This window comes from Gobio gobio (genome assembly GCF_949357685.1).
Source record: "Gobio gobio genome assembly, chromosome: 11".
In the NCBI taxonomy this organism is placed as follows: Eukaryota; Metazoa; Chordata; class Actinopteri; order Cypriniformes; family Gobionidae; genus Gobio; species Gobio gobio.
This window is the reverse complement of record NC_137104.1, coordinates 22,069,667-22,086,943: the sequence shown is the minus strand read 5'-3', so window position 1 is coordinate 22,086,943 and position 17,277 is coordinate 22,069,667. Positions and strand designations below refer to the sequence as shown.

Genomic DNA, 17,277 nt, shown 5'->3' with positions numbered 1-17,277 from the left:
ACCGTGTAATATAATAGATTATGTTACTAACTACAATTTTCTTCATGTAATTTGTATTCAGTAATGAACTACATTTTTGTAAGTAATCTACTCGTCGCTGATTATACTATTAATACTTGATTAATACTTTATTAAAGGGGTCCTTGATTTTGATTTCCCCTTTCAACTTTAGTTAGTGTGTAATGTTGCTGTTTGAGCATAAACAACATCTGCAAAGTTACGACGCTCAATGTTCAATGCAAAGGGATATATTTTCTTTTACAGAAATCATTTTTAAGAACTACAACAAACGGCTGGTAGGGACTACAAAAAGCTTCTTCCCGGGTTGGTGACATCGCAAACCCTAAAGTTCAGTAGCCCCGCCCAATGATTCAAGCACGACAAGTAGTTGAAGGTAAATAACAGGTGTGATGCTAACACTGGATCGAGCAACTAAGCGATAAACATGCCTTTGAAGAGTCAGTGCAAAATGTTGTCTACAGTGCCAGGTTGTGAAAAAGCATATTAGCTGCATTGGATTTGCCTGAAATAAAAAAAAACGATGCTGTGCCTTCTATATTGGATCCGTCAAGAACGGCGCAACACAATTATGTGAGTAAAAAAGTTTTTACTGTGTCACTGTTGCTTTGTTACAGATCGTTTTTGATATCTACGGATTATGTGGTCATGTCTTACCAAAATCACCAGTGACCAGTGATTTCTGATATGTAATGAGTCATGTAGGCCTACAGCCAGATGTTTTTGTCTCAAAATCGTTGATTGTCAGTAAATCAAACCAGTGACTAAACGGTTAACTTCACATTGTTTCTCTTAGTAGGATAAAGTTATTTAAACTGTGATTAAATTGTATATAGAAAGCGATCAAAGAACGCTCCCTTTACAATCGCTGGAGCTGTCAATCAAACAGCTTGAGTGTTCTGGACTGTCGGCAAAACTCCCGTTAGAATCAAAGAATCTCTTATTTACATTGTGTTTGCATTGTTATTTATGATGAAAGCATTCATTAGTGGACAGAATTTGAGTTACTATGACAAGATCGCTGCATTCATGCGCTCAACATGTCTGTGATCAGTTACAATGCTCATCACTGCAACCTTTCACACCACGATCTAAATATAATGCTATAGATCTCAGTATAATGTTATAATCAACACTTTTCACAGTTAGTAAACCTTGAGAACTGTAATAATAAAAACGTGATCAAAGTTTTCAAGAGAACTCTGCATGTAATACTTAGCTATTTCATATGCAAAGATGTCAGCCAATCACAGCAGTGGGCGTTACCCTGAAGTCTCACTGCAGACACGCCCCTTCAAACAGGGCATTCAAATCAGAGGGCTAAAAAATGGCAAGGAAAAATGCCTTTTATTTCTAAATTATGACAATTTTTGATGTAAAAATCAACATTATAAGTGCACCCCAGGAAACATAAAATAATAAAATAATGCAGTTCATGACCCTTTTAATACTTTAATAAATGGTTTAATCTCTAGGTCAGAAGAAATATGCAGAGCTTATTAGATGTAAAATAAAATGACTGTTTCATAGAGTCAAGTTTTTCACTTTTGAGTCAAACAGTTCATATAGGACATCCAGGTATACTTTTTACAAAAATATATTGATCAGCTGAAGTATAGGAGGAACCAGTGCTCATCCAAATGCTTTGATCAAATAATTATTCTGTATGCGGTTTAAAGATTAATCTTTTAAATGTTTTATTGCGGAATAACAAATGCTGCCAACCAAATATGTGCAAACCAACCCGATCTCTAGGGAAAAAAGTGCTGATTTGTATAAAGGTGCTGATTTTGTGTAAATTCATACAATGTGAATCGTAAAACAAAGAACGATTTTTACAAAAAGATTGATTTAAAAAAAAGGTCCACCACTAAACATACCCGTCACTGGTAAACAAAACAAATTATGAATTAGCAACCAATTCACCAAAATAGTTACAAATTGCCATAGGATTGGGTTTCAACCCATCTGAAGTTCATGACCTTCAAGATTGTAAGTATCCCACATTACTGCCACATCCATTACGTTGAGTTGACATCACCTTGACCTTTGCCCTTAATTAAGTTACACAACGTGGTGACGGAATGTATTTGATATGCTTCATACTGTGTTTATCTTCTAAAAAAGCCTTTTTTGATTAATCTACAAAAGCATTCAGTTTGCAGCATCAGATCCTGCTGCTCCACGGATGTGCTAAATGCCTCAGGAAGGGTTCTCCATATCATCTTCTGACATGTTTAACAAATCACCCAAGCACAATGGGTCCAAGAAACATTTTGTACCCTGTGGTCATGCAGGTAAGTTCCCAGGGCCGTTAAACTGTCTTTTAGTGCAATGCAACATAAAATGTCTGCAGCACTTTACATTTATTCATATACAATGGAGAAAAAACAATCAAAGCAATTTATCCAACGAAAGGGCAACAACAGAAGTACAAATTATTGTATATATTTTGTCTATACTGAACACCTAAGGTTCACAAGTGAAGTCAAAGCTCATTCTGCGGTTGGTTCTTGTGCAAATGCTTGAAGGCACAGAATGATTAAAACGCCACACCATCAGTTTTTACTTGTCATGACTTCCATTGATGCGCCCCAGGCAGCAGATTTGGAATTTACTTCAATTTGGTGACTTCATAAAAGTACTAAAATAATTAAAAAATGAAAAATGGGATTTAAAGGGGAGCAGCAGAGAGGAACTGTCAAGTTATTTTAAAACCAACTTGACAAACTCCACCAGAAACAATTTGTAGAAAAATCAACTTGTCATAATCATACTATCAACAATGATTTGGTAGAAATCTGCAGTAAATTACAGTCAGTTCTGGTAGCAACTGATTATACACCAATCAGGCATAACATTATGATGTTGTGTTTGTCCTCCTTTTGCTGCCAAAACAGCCCTGACCCGTCGAGGTATGGACTCCACTAGACCCCTGGAGATGTGCAGTAGTATCTGGCACCCAGATTTTAGCAACAGATCCTTTAAGTCCTGTAAGTTGCGAGGTGGGGCCTCCATGGATCGGACTTGTTTGTTCAGCACATCCCACAGATGCTCGATTGGATTGAGATCAGGGGGATTTGGAGGCCAAGTCAACACCTCAAACTCGTGGTTGTGCTCCTCAAACCATTCTTGAACCGTTTTGTGCTTTGTGGCAGGGCGCATTATCCTGCTGAAAGAGGCCACAGGGACTACCGTTTCCATGAAAGGGTGTACATGGTCTGCAACAATGCTTAGGTAGGTGGTACGTGTCAAAACATCCATTTGGATGGCAGGACCCAAGGTTTTCCAGTAGAACATTGCCCAAAGCATCACACTGCCTCCGCCGGCTTGCCATAGTGCATCATGGTGCTATATGTTCTCCAGGTAAGTGACGCACACACACCCGGCCATCCACGTGATGTAAAAGAAAACGTGATTCATCAGACCAGTTCTGATGCTCACTAGGGCACTGTTGGCGCTTTCGGCAGTGGACAGTGGACAACAAACTGCGATGCTCTGTGTATTCTGGCGCCTTTCTATCAGAACCAGCATTAACATCTTAAACAATTTGAGCTACAGTAGCTCGTCTGTTTGATCGGACTACACGGGCCAGCCTTCGCTCCCCACGTGCATCAATGAGCCTTGGCCGCCCATGACCCTGTCGCCGGTTCACCACGGTTCCTTCCTTGGACCACTTTTGATAGATACTGATCACTGAAGACCGGGGAACCCCACAAGAGCTGCAGTTTTGGAGATGCTCTGACCCAGTCGTCTAGCCATCACGATTTGGCCCTTGTCAAACTATATATAAATATGTATATATATATATATATATATATATATATATATATATATATATATATATATATATATATATATATATATATATATATATATATATATATATATATATATATATAAACATAAATTGTACTAACTACAATTTTCCTCGTGAAATGGACTACTTTCTAAATGGCTTTTTCCCAGGTCAGAAGAAAGGGGATATACTCTAGGGATATCAGATGTAAATTACAATGACTGTTTCATCGAGTCAAACTTTTCAACTTTGACTCAAACATTTAATGTAGAATAGTCACTTTGAAATATTAAGGATGTCAATATAGCAGACATGCTGCATATATCTCTTGCATCAAGTGTCTTTCCCTTGTGACTTAGTGCTGCAAGTGACATCTTAAGTGCTGTTTAAAAATATGACTCATGATAACATCACATTGTCAAAATACGTGTAATGTGATCTGAGCTTTTATTTACTGAGGCATAGCTACAGCACAGCAAGTATTTTTTTATGATTTTTACATTAGAGGAAACATTTGACTTTCAGAGAACCATGGCAAATTTCCCCTAACCATTAGTATCAATAATAACTTGTTGACAGCTGTTGCTATATTTGCTGTGGTTCTCCACTGATGTTCTCCGACTCCTTCTCCCTGTAAGTCATTTTGAGTGCCTCGTTGTCCTGTCACATTTTTTGTAGCTTGTCAAGTGGACAGGTATTTCACTCACTGGGCCGTCAAGAGGGTTTGATAGTTTCCACATTTTTTAAAGAACTGAGATTTATCAGGTGGGTGGAGGAATGTGTGCTCTTGTTCTTATATAGTCAGAAGATGACAAGGTTAGGAATAGGGTATGTGACATGACCCTTTTCTGAACTATGTAGTTTCAAGGAAACATTCAGGAAAACAAGATCAAAAGTTTGAACACACCTACTTTGCACGTTAGAGAGTAAACATCATGCAACACATAACTGAGGTGGAATGGTGAAGTGACCAAACAATTGCCAAATGTTCTTATATTTTATGTTCTTCAAAGTCGACAAACTTTGCCCTTTATATATATTTAATTTAAATATATATTAATGCACCTCATTGAACAGGATTGGAATCTAAGCTGTCGCTTAATAAAATCTAAGAATAATTTGTATAAAATCTATTAAAATCTAAGATAATTTGGCATATATATAGTTTTTCCTGCACTTGGTCCAAAAAAAATTCATCCATCATAAATAAAAATAAAATATAATAATACAAAACATATACAATTAAATTGCATATAAATATAAATATTTAGGTGAGAGAGGGCTTCTGTTCCCAAAAGGTAATTTTTTTTTTAGCTTGAGGACACTGATAGAAATCCAGTTTAGACCTGCATATTTCTCAAAGGATTTTCCTCTGCCATCTGCCCATGGTAGTTGTATTAAAGTTAGAGAGCAATCAATTGATATATTAGTATAATGTAATTTAAATGAAGACAGTCTTGTTTACTTTTCCAGTTAATTTTTACACTATGTCTGTGTGCTAATGGCTGATAAGACACGCATAAAATGGTTGACAGGAATACAGGAATCAAGCCTGTCAGAATGATCGCCCTCCCAATTCACTGACAAAAGGGGGTTTAACTCTATGAGTTCCAGAGCAATGAGCCGGTTACTGTCAGGATACTGGCACACTGAGCACAGAGAGAGTATAGAGAGGGTATTACTGCATTATTCACAGATTATATGCCTGGACTCAATGAAACTTTGCCTATTCTGCCTCTAGCTCTTTCATACGGAGATATCACACATGATGAGGATGTAACTGGATATGAATGGTTAACTGGATGACTGGATTATTAAGGAGACAAACAGTACAACAGTGAATATTTAGGTAAGGAACCACCATAATACATTTCTACTGTTAATTTTCATACTATATTTGTATTTTGTTGGACAAGAAACAAGAGAGTCTAAATATTGAAAAGATTTCCTGTATGTGTTGTGGGCTATTGATATGATTAAGTCAAAGTAAAAAAAAAGTTTAGATCTTCATACATATTTTAAAATAATATAATTATATGTTAAATGTTATATTAAATATTATTATATTTTATTACATTATTTGTATAGCAGCACAGAAGGGGTTTAACTTAAAAAAGGGATAAAATGTGCGTTTAATTGTGGGGAAAAGAGAACATCGTCATCAAATAAAATGTAAAGTTTTCTCAGTAAAATTCACTTGAATAGCAGCAGCATGCTTGTTTCACACTGTACTGCAGTAAAGTGATTTTGTAGCATCTTCAGGGCTGAAATGGACATGTGTGTGTGACTGCCTCAGGGTAGTGACCCCTCATAATTTCTACAGTCAAGATGCCAATTTTCAGATGCAGAACTTTGGGCTAGGTTTAAATGTGTTTTAATGATCAGTTTAATTGTTTGACTTAAAATCTAATCACTGCAATAAACTGTATATAAACTTGAGTGAAGATGGCTTGAAAATATGTTTCCCAGGAGCAAATAAAAATGTAATATTAAAGCAAAAATCTAATTAGGGCTATGCATTACAGTGTTTTTACCACAGATATGGGTTGCTCATTGCCTTAACTTAATGTGGTAAAAATTTCCTGGCTAACTGCTTTTATGTTTTATTTTTGCATTTATAACTTAATGTCTATACTGCTATACGGCTAGTTTAATATAGTAGTTTTAATACAGGATGTTTGGTTGCTAAACACAATTGAATTAACATATCATGTATAATGTATTTTTGTTTCTGCAATGCTGTTATTAAGGATCTGCCAGGATGTACTGTAGGATGTCAAAAATGAATGCATTATTTTAGGGACATATTTACAAAATTAATAATATGATTCATTTGTAGAGTGACGGTGTAAATAAGCAGGAAGGATGCAGTGTGGTGTGATGTTGTGTCTCCTGCTGCTGATACTGTCCTGTAGTGCTAGTAAGAAAAGAAGAAAGAACAGTCAGAAGCCTGACAACACTGTCATCCAAAATGAAGTCAAAAGTAAGTAATCTGTCTCTCTGCCTGCCTGTCTGTTTGTCTACCCAAACCTCTTTAATGTTTTTCTGTTACAATTGCTAGGACCAATTTATCACACTTGAATCACTTTTTTCACACAGTATTAAGCACAACAGCATTCAATGTTTGCTAAACTGTATCCTTTCCCATTGCTTTGGCACAAAATGCATTCAAAGACTACAGCTTTCTTACAAATTCTTACTCAGACACACCACAGCCTAAACTCCATACAGGCCAATTTTCATGTTTACATCTTTTCAAAACTCTTAAGCATAAGTTAAAATCCTAGCATAATACAAAATTGAACAAGACAGCTGTTTGCTGCATTTGTACAGTATACCATATTAAAATTCATTCGAAATCTAAAAAATTAAATACTATCAAAACAATTAGATGTAGCTGATCACAGTTACCCAATTTCATTATCATCTGTACAAAAGGGGAAACTTAAGAATAATATGTACTGTAATGTAAACATGAGCCATGTAACATTATACTGCAGAGAAATTCCAAACAGCAGAGAGCTGTCATTCTTGTTATTTAGAAAAAAAAAGAAAAACATTTTATAAGGCTACCTTATTATTACAGTTTTTACAGTTATTACAGTTTTTCAAACAAACCGAGAAATACGGTATAAGACTACCTGTTATTTTAGTTTTTCTCTGTCACTTTGGTTCATTTTCTTAACATTTGATAACCAGTCAGTGCATTTCTCGAAACAATTCATACAAACAGCACTACAGCACTGCAAAAGCCTGTAACTTGCTGAAAATCTCTAGTTCCTCTCTCAAAAGTATTAATGTCAATGAATATATCAGTGCCATCAGAAAGAGAAGTCCTTTTGTCATTGTTCACAAACAAGATGCTTAACCATGGTGTCAATAAAAGTGTTCTCTTCTTTGATTTCTGTTTCGTATTTCTTGGTTTGTAACACATTTTTTCCTGTGTGTCCTTTATTTTCCATGGTTTCTAGAATTTTTTTTTGTTGCCATAGTGACTCATTAGCCACGTTTACATGCACATTTTTTTGTCATTCCGATTAAAATCATTCCGATTGAAAGATTCGGTGGACTGTTTACATGAGACGTTATCTAAACCGATCTGGTGTTTACATGTGCTGACTTTCAGTCGGAATCATTTTGTGACATGCACACACAGTTTGTCTGCCGCATCAGATTCGTAACATTAGTATCGTGGATCAATAGTTCTGTGTTGGTAATTTTTATATTTATTTATTTTTCTGTGGGCGGACATGCGTTTAAACTAATTATGTCCTATACAATGGCCATTTCAACAGCTGTGAATGATGAATGCGGAATCAAAATGAATTCAATTCATCTATTTTGAAAAACACAAAATTAACTATAAAATGCACCCAAATTATTAATAAAAACATAGGATGTACGGTGAAACAAGAATGAAAGCATTCAAGACGTGCTCCGCATACTACTAAACGCATAACAGTTAGATATTTCAGATGATTAAGGAAAGATACCATAATCACAAAGGTATAAATATTAACAAAAGTAATTAAAGTAGACTGTGGGTAATGTTACTTAACTAATTTGAAGCAGTTGTTTAACTTTTTTTATATCTAACTTACGAGAAACAAAATGTCGACACGTCCTCTCCAGCAGCTTGAATGTTCCCCGTTGCAATGGCAACTCTCAACGGCCACCAGGACTTTTACAGTTTTATAAAAGCTATTCATTATTTGTTGTAAAGTGAAAGAATCACCTCAGAAAAATAAATTCTTCTGTCAGGCGCAGTTGAAGCCCAGGACAAACGCTGTCAAGATGGGAGATGGTGTAGCCAGGCTATGTCTGTGTCATTATTCCAACATCAATTTCATAACATGTTACGAAATAAAAAGTTTAATACCTCAGAAAAATTTACTTTCCTCTCTTGTCAACATTAGCCTGGTGTGAGCGCGGCGCACGCTCTTCAGTTGTGGAGGCGCGAGCGCTAAAGCCTATATCACGTCACAGAAAGACATGCACTCAAAGTAATCGGATCAGATCGTTTACATGGTGGAATTTTTCGTTTGATCCCACCCCTCTCAAACCGATTACAATTTCATTCGGTTTGGCCATTTTTATTCCGATTGAGGTGTTTATATGGAGCATTTTCATTCGGATTGGACTTTTAAACCGATTACAGTGCTCCATGTAAATGCTCCTATTGTTTGATTTATTTGATCATGGGAGTCGGACCCATTGTATGTGGGTTGGATCCACTCACTTTTATCATCTCTAATTCAGTACGCCTGTTTACCTACCCTTAACTGATAAACACTTATTATTAAACATGTTAGACACTTTATTTTCACTTTTCTAATATTTTCTTAACTTTTTATTGAAAATAAATGCCTTTCTGATCTGATATGTGATGGGAAAAGGACGAGTTCGGCAAAAGGCGGATTTGAACCTCAGGTCGATTTGCGTCAAAACGTGATGCCATGCATCTTACCCCTACACTATTACAGCTGTAGAAGATGCTGTGTTTTCTGTAATTTTGTCTGGCCCAACCAGACGTTTAGTGAACAAGGCGATATATTTGTACTTAAAGGGCACCTATTATGCAAAATCCACTTTTACATGATGTTTGAACATAAATGTGTGTTGACAGTGTGTGTAAACAACCACCCTATAACGATAAAAATGCACCCAGTATTTTTTTTTTTAATCCCCAAATATCATAAGCAGTGTTTCAGAACATGACATCACACTGCAAAGGCCTGCCTGCAAGGTTTGACTGACACTGTCATTTTAACATAGACCCGCCCTGTGAGACCTGTATGCAATCTGCCATGCACAGGAGAGATGTATATGCTACGCCCTCTTCTAAAGACGGGGCGGGGATATGCAGCTCATTTACATTTAAAGCGGTACACACACTCAAAATGACATTTTCAACATGTTATAATAAATTATCTGTGGGGTATTTTGTGCTGAAACTTCACAGAAACATTTTGGGGACACCCAAGACCAATATGACATCTTGTAAAAAGGGGCATAATAGGTGCCCTTTAATGTAAATGGAATCTACTCCAGTAAACATTTTTTGGGATAGGACCCACCCACCCACTTTCTTTTTTTTTTGCTTCTGACGCCAATGGATTTGATTAAACTGTTCCTTGTTCAGCCATTTAGTTACTCATAGCCCTCAGTTTATGTTGTTCTTTGTATGTTCCCGTTTATTCTTAGTTGAATGTTATTCTCCTGTGTTCCAATATTCTCCTGTCCCTGCGTGTTTTTTTTGTTTTGATTTATTGTTTAATAAAGTGACTTGTGTATAGATCCTGCCTCAACTTCTCTTACTTTCTGCAACCAACTGTGACAGAAGAACAGACCTACCACCAACTAATATGGATCTACCAGCAGTTCAGATTCTCCTCCTCAGCCAGGAGCACAGCACCCTTGAGGACCACTCAAAAGACGTTTTTAGGACTGGTGCCCTTGGTGCATTATCCTGATTCCTCCTCTGTATGATTTTTTTAGAGGCGGTCTAAAAACTCAAACTAAAGCATGCCTGTCTGGTGATGGTCCTCTGTGATGTTTTTGTGAATACATTGAGTGGGTGTTATTCCACTGTGGTTCCACCTGGACAGTAGTTGAGGAGGAGGAAGTAAAAGCTCCAGATCCCATTCAGCCCCTTGTCGAGCCTGACCTGAGCCCACCGCAGACCCAGAGCAAGAGCCAATGCCCATCATGGACTCCACGCCAGAGCCAATGCCCGCCATGCACCCAGAGCCTGCCGCCATATCCGCTCCTGAGCTGGAGCCTGCCGCAAAGTCTGACAAGGTTCAAGTCTCCACTAATCCTATCCAGTTTCCAGTCTCTTTTGTCATCGCTGGTTCTTCCCAGCTCCAAGTCTCCTTTGTCTCCACTGGTTCCACCCAGCTCCAAGCCTCCTTTGTCATTCTTGGTTCTGCCCAGCTCCAAATCTCCTTCGTAGCCACTAGTTTCACCCAAATCCAAGTCTCCTTCATCGCCACTGGTCCCGCTCAGCCTCAAGTCTCCTTTGTCGCCACTGGTCCCACCCAGCCTCAAGTCTTCTTTGTCGCCACTGGTCCCGCTCAGCCTCAAGTCTCCTTTGTCACCACTGGTCCCACCCAGCCTCAAGTCTCCTTTGTCGCCACTGGTCCCGCTCAGCCTCAAGTCTCCTTTGTCGCCACTGGTCCCACCCAGCCTCAAACTCCCTCCTCCTCTGACAACGCCATTCAATTTCTCAGCCCCGTCTCCACTGCTCCCTTCAGTCCCATGGCTCTTTCTTTAGTGGCTCTGTCCAGCTGCTCGGATCTGCCTTCGGCTTCCTGGTCCTCAGTTCTGCCTTAGTGTGTTGATCCCCTGGCTCCACCTCGGGCCTCCGAGCCTATTACTTCACCTCGGCCCATTGACCAGTCGGCTCCACTTTGGTTTCTTGCTCCCTCGGCTCCACCGGGCTCCCTCACTACTCCGACTCTGCTTTGGTCAGTTGTCACTCTGCCTCCACTACGGACTTCAGGGTCAACGGCTGCACCTCGTCCCTCAACCCTCTCAATCTTCTCTTCCACCGGCTCAGCCGGCACCTTGGCTTCATCTTGGCAGCTCATCACCGCGGCTCCACCTTGGCATCCTGGTTCTCCAGTGTCACCCGGTTCCTTCGTCCATTAGACTCTGCCTGGCTTCACCTCAGTCATTCAGGCTCATGCCTCCCTTCGCTCTTGGTCACTCCCTGGCTCCTCCCTCTGTCATCTCCTCCCTGACTTCTTTCTCCATCTTCTATTCCTTGGCTTCTTTCTCCATTGGCTCCACCTTGGCATCTCCCTCTGCTGGCTCCTCCAAGGTCTGGTCTGTCTCTGGTTCCTCGTCCACCTCCAAAGCCCCCTCCATTTTCAGCATGAGAATGCACCATTCAGGAGGAGGGAGTTATGTATTGTTCAGTTTCATGTCTGTTTTAGTTTTTAAACAATAGTGGCCCTTATTTAATCAGAAACATGTTTACAATATTGGCCTCTTCTACCTCTTCTACTGTTTTGCCTCTGTACCCTTCCACCACCCATCCTTACTCCTCTTCTTCCTGGCTGTTGACCCTGTTGTTGTTTTTTCACTGGCCAAAATTGTAACACTGTGTTGTGCTTTATATATGCTTGCCAATCCAAGGTTCATGAGATGCACCTCTGAGCTGTTTTAGAGAACTGGTTGCCCATTTGTTGATCTAGCCCTTTACATTCTCCATTACTACTGAAATTCAAGATTCACCTGCGCAGTTCATCGATTCAGGACACATTTACAAAAGAGTGTAATAGAAATGTATTGAAAATATGATTGAGAGATTATGACAACAAGTTTTGCATTTAATGATTTATGCAGTGAACTAATGTTCACAACTGACTAGATGATTTTGAGGTTGAAGAAGTAGTTTTGAGAATTTCAGTTGTGATCTGAGGAAGCTACCGAAGCAACCGAAAAAAACTGTAGTGTTTTAAAGGTCATTGTTTATTTACAAAGTGTGTTTGTTGGGTGAAAACTACTTGCTGGTGTTATTGAAGAATGTGTTGATTTGAGACATGGACTGAAGTGTTTTGGCAGTTTTAGTGCATTTTGGATGTGAAATTAACTGCTGTGCAAAGCTGAAAGTTGGTTAGGAGAACTGTGTGATTCGTTTTGAAAAAGGTCATTTTGACAAAGACCTAAATATTGAGAAATGTATGCTAGCAATTGTTTTTTGTTTATTTTATCCAAACCTGTTGTTTCATTTTTCTGCAGCTCTGTTCTGTCCAGTGGAGTTGGCTTTTTTGGTGGACAGTTCAGAGAAAGCTACAATGCCTCTGTTTGAGATGCAGAGAGACTTTGTGTTGCGCTTCAGCACCAGGCTGATGCAGATGCAGGTGTCCGGCTGGCATATGCGGGTGAGACTCGCTGTCCTGCAGTACAGCAGCACCGTCTTACTGGAGCACAACTTTCGGGACTGGCAGGACATAGATGTGTTCCAAAGCCGAGTGGATTCTATGACCTACATTGGCCATGGCACCTACTCAGCTTATGCCATCTCCAACGCCACTCAGCTCTTCACCCAAGAGACAGCGGCCAGCAGCTTAAGAGCAGTGCTTCTGTTGACGGATGGGGTTGACCACCCGCGCAGCCCCAGTGCTATGACTGCAGCTGCAGATGCCAAGAACCACAAAATCCATATGTTTGTCATTGGACTGTCGGGATCCAAACAAGATGAGCAGGACAACGGTAGACTGAGGTCCATCGCCAGCGCACCGCCTCAGCAGCACCTGTTTAGCCTCACAGACCCACAACTGGATGACAAGCTCTTCAGGGAACTGGTGAGTGTTTGGAGTTGGGGTATGTTTTCACCTGGAAGGCATAAGAGATGCATTTCCTCCCAGCTAACAGGGAATGTTCTTTTGACTGACAAAATTCTGGCAAGGTTCTTCCAGTAACATTGATAGAACATTAATTCAGCTTTATTTGGTCATTTAAAATGTTCTCATATATTAGTAGAAAAAATGTAAACATGTTTATGGAAAACTTTATTTTTGTAACTTTTTTTGGACATTCGTCTAACATCTTGTTAAAATGCTAACATGTTTTACTATTTGTTTTAGAATGTTATGAACATTCAAAAGTAACTGAATGACCAAAAAAGTTTTTAAAACGTAAAAAAAAAGATGTTTTGAACATTCAGAGAACATTTCAAAATTACAATTTCATAACTTAATAGGAATGTTAGTAAAATGTTCTTAGAACATATTTTTGTTAGCTGGGCTAAACATAATTTTCACATATGAAGTCCCATCAAGATCTGTATGTATCTGTCAATGGTTTTACACTTTTGTGTATCAACAATGCTCTTTTCTCTTTTACAGAGTGAACTTGCGAACACAGTTGTAAGTACAGTTATGTCTTAAAAATATCGTAATGTGAAGAAGTTTTTCAAAGTTTTTCCACAATGAATATGAGTGAATATGTGATGTGATGGATAACATAGTCATTTTGTGATAATGACCAGCTGACTGTACATTATCCTGCTTATTATGCGGCAACAAATAAACAAATAAATGTTAAAGCTTTCTTAAAGATTTGAATAAGAAATAAAAGTCCATAAGAATGTATCAAATATTAGCCTATATAGCAACAAGACAAACACTCCAAAAATAGGCTATTGCAATAAAGTCCTCTAAGGTCATTTTTAACTACACTGATAACCGAGTCACCAGATGATCTTCGATATGACAGACAGGAAAGTAGTCGTGGTCAATTACCTTATTAGCCTGGCATTAAAGGTCCCGTTTTTCGTGTTTTTTTTAAGCTTTGATTGTGTTTACAGTGTGCAATATAACATGTGTTCATGTTTCATGTGTAAAAAAACACAGTATTTTTCACACAATTTACTTATCTGTATACTGCTGTTTTCACTGTCCTCAAAACGGCCTGAGAATTTCCTCGTTCTATGAAGTCCCTCCTTCAGAAATACGTAACGAGTTCTGATTGTGCCAGCGGTTCCCGTGTTGTGATTCGACAGCAGCTTAGGGCACGTTGCCCGGGAAGCTCACGCCTCTTACCATAACGGGGAGATGAACGCGCTCAAACTACAGCCCCTGAAGGCAAAACAAAGGTGATTTGACTCCGGGATGAAAATAACAGCGTCTGAACGACATGGCGACAAATGCAACCGAACCGAACCCAACGCAACCGAACGCAACACTTCCTCTTCTCCACGAGGGAGCAACAAGACCACGCCCCCTTTTTCGCGTATTCTTGTGGGCGGAGGTTAGTCGACAAACTGTTCTACTGACGTAATTAAAGCAGGGAGTACAGGGATGTAGTCCAAACCGGCCGTTCGCTGTAGGCTTTGAAAGGGAACTTCTGTTAAATAAAATATCTCGCTTGGCATTGAACTTTGAGCTTTATAATTTTACAGGTATTATTTATGCTCTAACAGCAACATTACACACTAACTAAAGTTTGAAAAATGGGATCACGAAGAACAGGACCTTTAAAGAGGACATATTATGGTTTTTTACATTTTACTTTCTTTAGTGTGTAATGTTGCTGTTTGAGCATGAAAAATGTCTGCAAAGTTACAAAGCACAACGTCCACTCCAAAGGGAGTTATTTCTTCCTAGAATGTACACTTCACAATTTACCTAATTTTATTAATTTCCTGCCCAAGGCATTCACAAAATAGGGCATATCCAAAAACACGTTCAAAGAAGAAAGGGCTTAATAGAGGCAGGAACTAAATAGAGCTTTACTGACAGACTAGGAAGGAAGATGTTGCATTAATGTAAAATATGTGAAAAATAATGCGTTTTTTGAACATTCAAGCATGAAATCATATTCTATTAGACCCCAAAAACAAAATCAGGATTTGTAAAAGGACATAAAGTGGCCTCTTTAAAATAAAATGAATACAATAAAATAAAATAATAGTTAGAGTTATGTTTGGTTCTATGGAGTCTTCTTTTGATATTCAGTTTTTTTTTCCCTCTTAATTCCTGTTTCCCTTTAGTTTAAGTTGCCTTGGTTTGTGATTATATCCGTGTTTGTTTCTATAGTTGGCAATTATACCCAGCTGTGTCTTGTCTAGTTCTCAGTGTATTTATATTCCCTGTTTGGTTATGTCCTATGTCGGTTATCGAGCTTAAATTATGTGTGTTATGTACTATTGGTTCTCATGAGTGTTCTTCTGTATCATTCTTAGTGATCAAGACTTTGTTTTTATATTTCGGCGTCAGGGTTTGGATTACGAAAATCATACACATGACAAAAATAAATAAAAAATAGTAAACACTGCGATTCCACATAATGCTGTATCATTTATCTCTAATGGATCATTTTTCTTTTACAGTGTCCACAGCCCAAATCTTGTCTGTGTGATAAAGGAGAGAGAGGTCCTCCCGGAAATCCAGTGAGTTTATATCTGCACTGTAGTTTCTCTCTCTCAATCTCATATCACATCCAGCTTTATCTGCATATTGAAAAAATAGAAAATCATTGTACATGTTCACTATCACATTATCACAAGTGCCAAACTGATTAATCTGTCATTGTTTCTTAAACAGTACAGCCACAGAGTTATTATTGTACTAAAACCATAAAAACATACTGCAAACTTTAACTGAAATAAAATAAAATATCAAAACTATTTTATTTCAGCTAGTTGCCAAGGCAGAATTTCCCATTTTCCTTTAGTTTAACCGGAAGTACAAAAATAACCAAAACTAAAACGGAAATAAAATTGATAAAATCTATATAGACAATAAAAATGACAAAAACACAACAAAATGACAAAAAAGTTGTCAAGCTGTCTCTAAATACTCTGAATGGAGACCTCAGACATCAGACCAATGATGTGGAAGACAGTTTCAAACACTAAATCCTGGCCTGGTCTGTGCACATGAACAAACAAAGTTAGAATTGTTTGAGGAAGAATTGTTAAACAACAGTAATCCTCTCTCTGAGCTGTGTTTGATCTAGCAATGTGAAGCGGTTAACTCCATCGCTCGAGTCTGAAATTCCTGGTTTACTGCCAGAGAAGAGCAGGTGTATTCAGGGTGAGCAGAGAAGGCGGTACATGAAAGCGTAGGAAGTATTTCCCACACTGCAAGTGTAGCAAGTGCTGGAGCTTTTAAAAGGGCCCCTGTGCCTCCAAATAAGTGTACGCTTCACAGAGGGGTTAACATCTAGACCAGTACCCAGTTGTCCGAAAGTAATCTGATCAGATTTCGGCTAACGGATTGGGTCAAATCTTGAAAATGGGTTGTTCAAAAGAAAAATTTCTTTTCTGAATTATGAAATTCAGAATTCTGAAATTGGATTAGATCACAAAATACAATCTTGGGATACCTTTGATAAAAAAGTTGAGTTATCCTGATCCCAGCAGAAGAGTAAAATGTAATACTGGTCGAAAATACAGCATTTATGTCATGTAATATGCACACACACATTTGTATATTTTAGTTTTTCTCTTAAATAGTTTAACTGTTAAAGTAATAAATTAGAAGTAGACATTAGGGTCTGGCGGTTACGGTTTGCATGGTCTGCTAATCCTCCAATAATTTTGCGATAAATGAATCCATAATTAGACTTTTAACCCTTTAATTTGTTCAATGTTGAGTCAAGAATCAACTAGAAGTAGACATTAGGCTACCTATTAAGCCTTTCAATATGTAAAGTAAAAAAATTAAAAAGAGAGAGATTTTGGCACCATAAAATAATCACCCAATCAGCTGTCAATATCAGACAAAAATAATGTATTTAATTTTAAGTGTTTTTTCAAATCACTGTATATCAGCGTTTTTCAATAGGTGAGGCGCGCCTCCCCTGGGGGGCGCCAAAGAGCCACAGGGGAGGCGCGACGTGAAGAAAAAATAAAAATAAACCATATACTCGCGTCGCGGTATACTGGGTAAAAGCTACGCGGGATACTTGCATCGTGGTACAAACGAGTTGACTGATTACTGACA

The 17,277-nt window shown here is 38.3% G+C and overlaps 1 protein-coding gene across 1 annotated transcript in view; it reads left to right on the top strand.

Annotated features, from left to right (window-relative positions):
- Positions 1-6,682: 6,682 nt before the first annotated feature.
- The window catches only part of col28a1a (collagen, type XXVIII, alpha 1a), a gene marked incomplete at both ends in the record, with an annotated part of 30,176 nt that continues 19,581 nt past the window's right edge, over positions 6,683-17,277 (top strand). Inside the window, 4 exons of the mRNA XM_079829114.1 lie at positions 6,683-6,800; positions 12,566-13,131; positions 13,675-13,695; positions 15,660-15,719. Of these exons, the coding sequence (XP_079685240.1) occupies positions 6,683-6,800; positions 12,566-13,131; positions 13,675-13,695; positions 15,660-15,719 (765 nt within the window). The remainder of the gene's footprint in view (positions 6,801-12,565; positions 13,132-13,674; positions 13,696-15,659; positions 15,720-17,277) is intronic.